The sequence below is a fragment of the Nicotiana attenuata genome, unplaced genomic scaffold (genome assembly GCF_001879085.1).
Source record: "Nicotiana attenuata strain UT unplaced genomic scaffold, NIATTr2, whole genome shotgun sequence".
Lineage (NCBI taxonomy): Eukaryota > Viridiplantae > Streptophyta > Magnoliopsida > Solanales > Solanaceae > Nicotiana > Nicotiana attenuata.
This window is the reverse complement of record NW_017675433.1, coordinates 32,588-36,197: the sequence shown is the minus strand read 5'-3', so window position 1 is coordinate 36,197 and position 3,610 is coordinate 32,588. Positions and strand designations below refer to the sequence as shown.

General features: G+C 35.9%; 1 protein-coding gene across 1 annotated transcript; it reads left to right on the top strand.

Moving 5' to 3' along the window:
• Nucleotides 1-256: 256 nt before the first annotated feature.
• Nucleotides 257-3,281, top strand: LOC109220071 (suberization-associated anionic peroxidase-like). Its single transcript, XM_019384532.1, has 3 exons — nt 257-657; nt 1,726-1,923; nt 2,492-3,281. Exons 1-3 carry the CDS (start codon nt 328-330, stop codon nt 3,041-3,043), a joined length of 1,080 nt encoding a protein of 359 aa, XP_019240077.1. The 5' UTR covers nt 257-327; the 3' UTR covers nt 3,044-3,281.
• The last annotated feature ends 329 nt before the right edge of the window (nt 3,282-3,610 follow it).

The following is a 3,610-nucleotide window of genomic DNA, read 5'->3' as shown; positions in this document are numbered from 1 at the left end:
TAGTAGTGATTCTGATTAGAATAAAAGGATATTAGAATATTTTAGACAAAAAGATCGGAGAAACATAGCGAAGGGAAGCAGCACACGTAATACACAGCTACAACTAGGGAAGGAGAAAATCTTGTACAATACGGAGTATTAAGAAAGTCAATTCCACACCAAACAACAATTTTCAGTTTGTGTTTTCGCAATTATTTAAAGCCGAAGGATGACTAATCGTTGCGTACATTTGTTAGTCTTAACTCCCTATAAATAGAAAATATACAAGCAAAATCATCCACAGCTTTTGCCTGCATATACATTTAATTTCTTTCATTCAATTAGGTCATGGCTTTTCGTGTGAGTCATTTAAGCCTTGCCCTGAGCCTTATGGCTCTTGCACTTGCAGGTGTTGCCATATATAAGAACACTTATGAAGCCATGAGTAAGGGATTCCAAACACTTTCTCCAGAGTTGGATCTGCTGGAGTCAGCAGCCAGCATTTTAACCCTAAATAATAATGCTGAGCAAAATTCAGACAGCAAGTTAACTCAACCATTATCTCCATCGGCATGCATCTTCTCGGCTGTTCAACGAGTTGTGAACAGAGCAATTGATAGAGAAAGACGCATGGGAGCTTCTCTCATTCGTCTCCATTTCCATGACTGCTTTGTTGATGTAAATTCCTTCACTCTTTCTACTGCTCTCGCATTCTTTACTCTCTCTGCCGTATTTAATTACTTTAAAAAACAAAAAAGAAAAGAAAAAGAATCAATAAAAGGCCGTTTTTTTCCAAATGTTTTCAGAAATTTATCAATCTTTAAGCTTTAACTGGATATAAGGAGTTAGTTCCACAACTGTCGAAGCCAAAAGTTTCGTTTGAGCAGACGGGGAAGGTTATCTAAATGATCTGATTGTAACTCTGCCCCTAGGCCCCTACCACAATCATAATTAACCTACAGTGCATGCACCTAAATAAGGTCAAAACAATTTATTTCCATTATGATAAAAAGTTGTCCTAGCTAGTATTTAATCAATCAAAAACGTACTTGTCAATTTAGTATTACATTATGAGAAATGTTTGCTATTACGACTACAATGATAAATCTCAGTTGTTGTTTTTTTTGTGGGGGTTGGGGGGTGGGGAGTGGGGGGTGGGGTGGGGATTACAACTAGTGGAGCAGTTGGAAAAGTCTATTCTGCTTCTTGTTGGTGGCTGTCACTTAAGTAGCTTTTTCCTATAAAAAGTATACTTCTATGTGACATAACTTGAATAAAGTTTTAAAAATAAAGAAAAACTTCTCGAACTTCAAATATTTGTATAGCTCTAAATTATCTCGTCAGCAATAAAATAAAAAGATTAAAATTAAATTGTTATCAAAATTAAAAAATTGTGATTCTTTTTAGGAACCGACTAATAAGGTATATTGACATATATATAAAGGATAATGAGGGGACTAGCTTTTTCCTATTTACCCCTTAAGAAAATTTTGCCATGCTTTTTCACTTTCTAGGTGCCTGAATGTCATTTGCGCGTTATTCTCATTCTGACTATCTATCTATATATGCTCGATCATGACCGAGCTTCCATCTTTTCATTCAGTTTATCTAGCCATAAAACTTCATTTTCATTAACCATAAAGCAAGATTAAAGTTCACGTAACCTAGTTCATTTACAAATTTAAAACATATTCTACTCATGAAGTGATGATTATGGTTGACTAATAGCTACATCTTTATTAACAGGGTTGCGATGGAGGAGTTCTTCTAGACGATATTCCTGGATCATTCCAAGGGGAAAAAACCTCACCACCCAACAACAACTCAGCCAGAGGTTTTGAAGTCATAGAACAAGCTAAACAAAGAGTAAAAGATACTTGTCCCAACACACCTGTATCTTGCGCAGACATCTTAGCTATTGCTGCTCGGGATTCTGTTGTTAAAGTAAGTTCATTAATTTTCTAAGTTCATTAATTTTCTATCTCTAACGTACCAATTTTTACTTTAACGATTATTTACCGCCACCCAAATTCCACCCCAATGGTTTTGGGGTATAGAGTTTCTGTTCGCTACACAAGACAGCGAAAAACAATTTTATGTTATTAGATTAAGAGTTGACTTCCACCAACAGTAAGGTATATCAATAATATGGCAATCAGGACTAATTTTGCAACAAAAATAAGTAGATTAATTGTTAAACCTAAAATTGAATTACTAGGCCAAGCAATTAAATATACATGATCAGAATATATACCTTAAAGATTTTACTTATATACACAGATAATATTAAGGATTTTTCGCACGTCAATGAATGTGTGATAGCAGATTAATTTATTGTAACTTTTGTAACCAGTTATTATTACTCCACCCGTTTCATTATATGTAAACTTGTTTGACTGGATACGGAGTTTTACAAAAAAAAGACTTTTGGAATTATGTTTTTAAACATGTCAGATATTTGTGTGGATTATGTTTTACGCTATTTTTATTTTGTCTGTTGTGTATTTGACAGCTAGGAGGACAAGGCTATAACGTTGCACTAGGGAGAAGAGATGCAAGAGCGGCCAACTTCACTGGTGCTTTAACTCAGCTTCCAGCTCCGTTCGACAATCTAACCGTCCAATTAAGAAAATTTAATGACAAAAACTTTAATGCCCGGGAAATGGTGGCGCTAGCCGGTGCCCACACGGTGGGTTTCACCAGGTGCGCCACCGCATGCAACAGCAACTTCGTTAACCCAGCGGCACGTCTTCAATGCAACTGCTCCGTCCCCCAGAACGACACCAACTTGCAACAACTGGATAGAACTCCTGCAGTGTTCGACAGAGTTTACTTCCAGGACTTAAACAGGAACCAGGGTATACTTTTCTCGGATCAAGTGTTGACGGGGAATACCACCACTGCTGCTATTGTTACAACCTACAGCAATAATGGTGCTGTTTTCCTTGGAGATTTTGCTGCTGCTATGATCAAGATGGGAAACTTGCCTCCCTCACAGGGCGTTCAATTGGAAATTCGTGATGTTTGTAGCAGGGTCAATCCCAGCTCTGTGTCTTCTATGTGAAAGGAAAACTTGAATTTGGCAAAAAGGAATTCATGAACTCACTATTAGTTGGTTGATGTTTTCTTACAATAAAAGAATCACTGGTTCCAGAATGTGGTTCTAGTATTTGTTTTATAATTTGTAGTAATATTTGGTTTCGCTCTTCTTGTATAATCATTTGATTCCATGTATATGTTCCAAAATTAATGTACTCCTATATTATTTTTCCAGTATTGAAAAATTCTGAATCAGTTAAGGAGTTGATCAGAATAGTTTAAATTAGTAGTATGTCTGTTCCTAAGGTCCAAATCACTAAATTGATCGAGGACGCCATTTATCGACACTAAGTTCCTAAAATTACTTGACGAAAGATTCTAGTATTTTAAAAGGTCACATCCTTGGCGGATTTTTCTTTTTAAGATTAATATGGAAGTAAGGAAGCATGAATATAAAGAAAGCAGTAAATAAAAGCAATAAAAATATAATGTCTCATCGTAAAGAGAGTGCTGGTAACTAGGGGTGTACATAGGTCGGATTGGTTCGATTTTTTCAATTACCAAACCAAACCAATTGTGTTGGCTTATTAAA

Bases quoted from the DNA above. Each gene is read 5' to 3' on its own strand.
- LOC109220071 (XM_019384532.1), top strand. From the start codon at position 328: ATGGCTTTTCGTGTGAGTCATTTAAGCCTTGCCCTGAGCCTTATGGCT. The intron at 658-1,725 runs GTAAATTCCTTC...CTTTATTAACAG, and splicing joins TCCATGACTGCTTTGTTGAT to GGTTGCGATGGAGGAGTTCT. The intron at 1,924-2,491 runs GTAAGTTCATTA...TGTATTTGACAG, and splicing joins CTCGGGATTCTGTTGTTAAA to CTAGGAGGACAAGGCTATAA.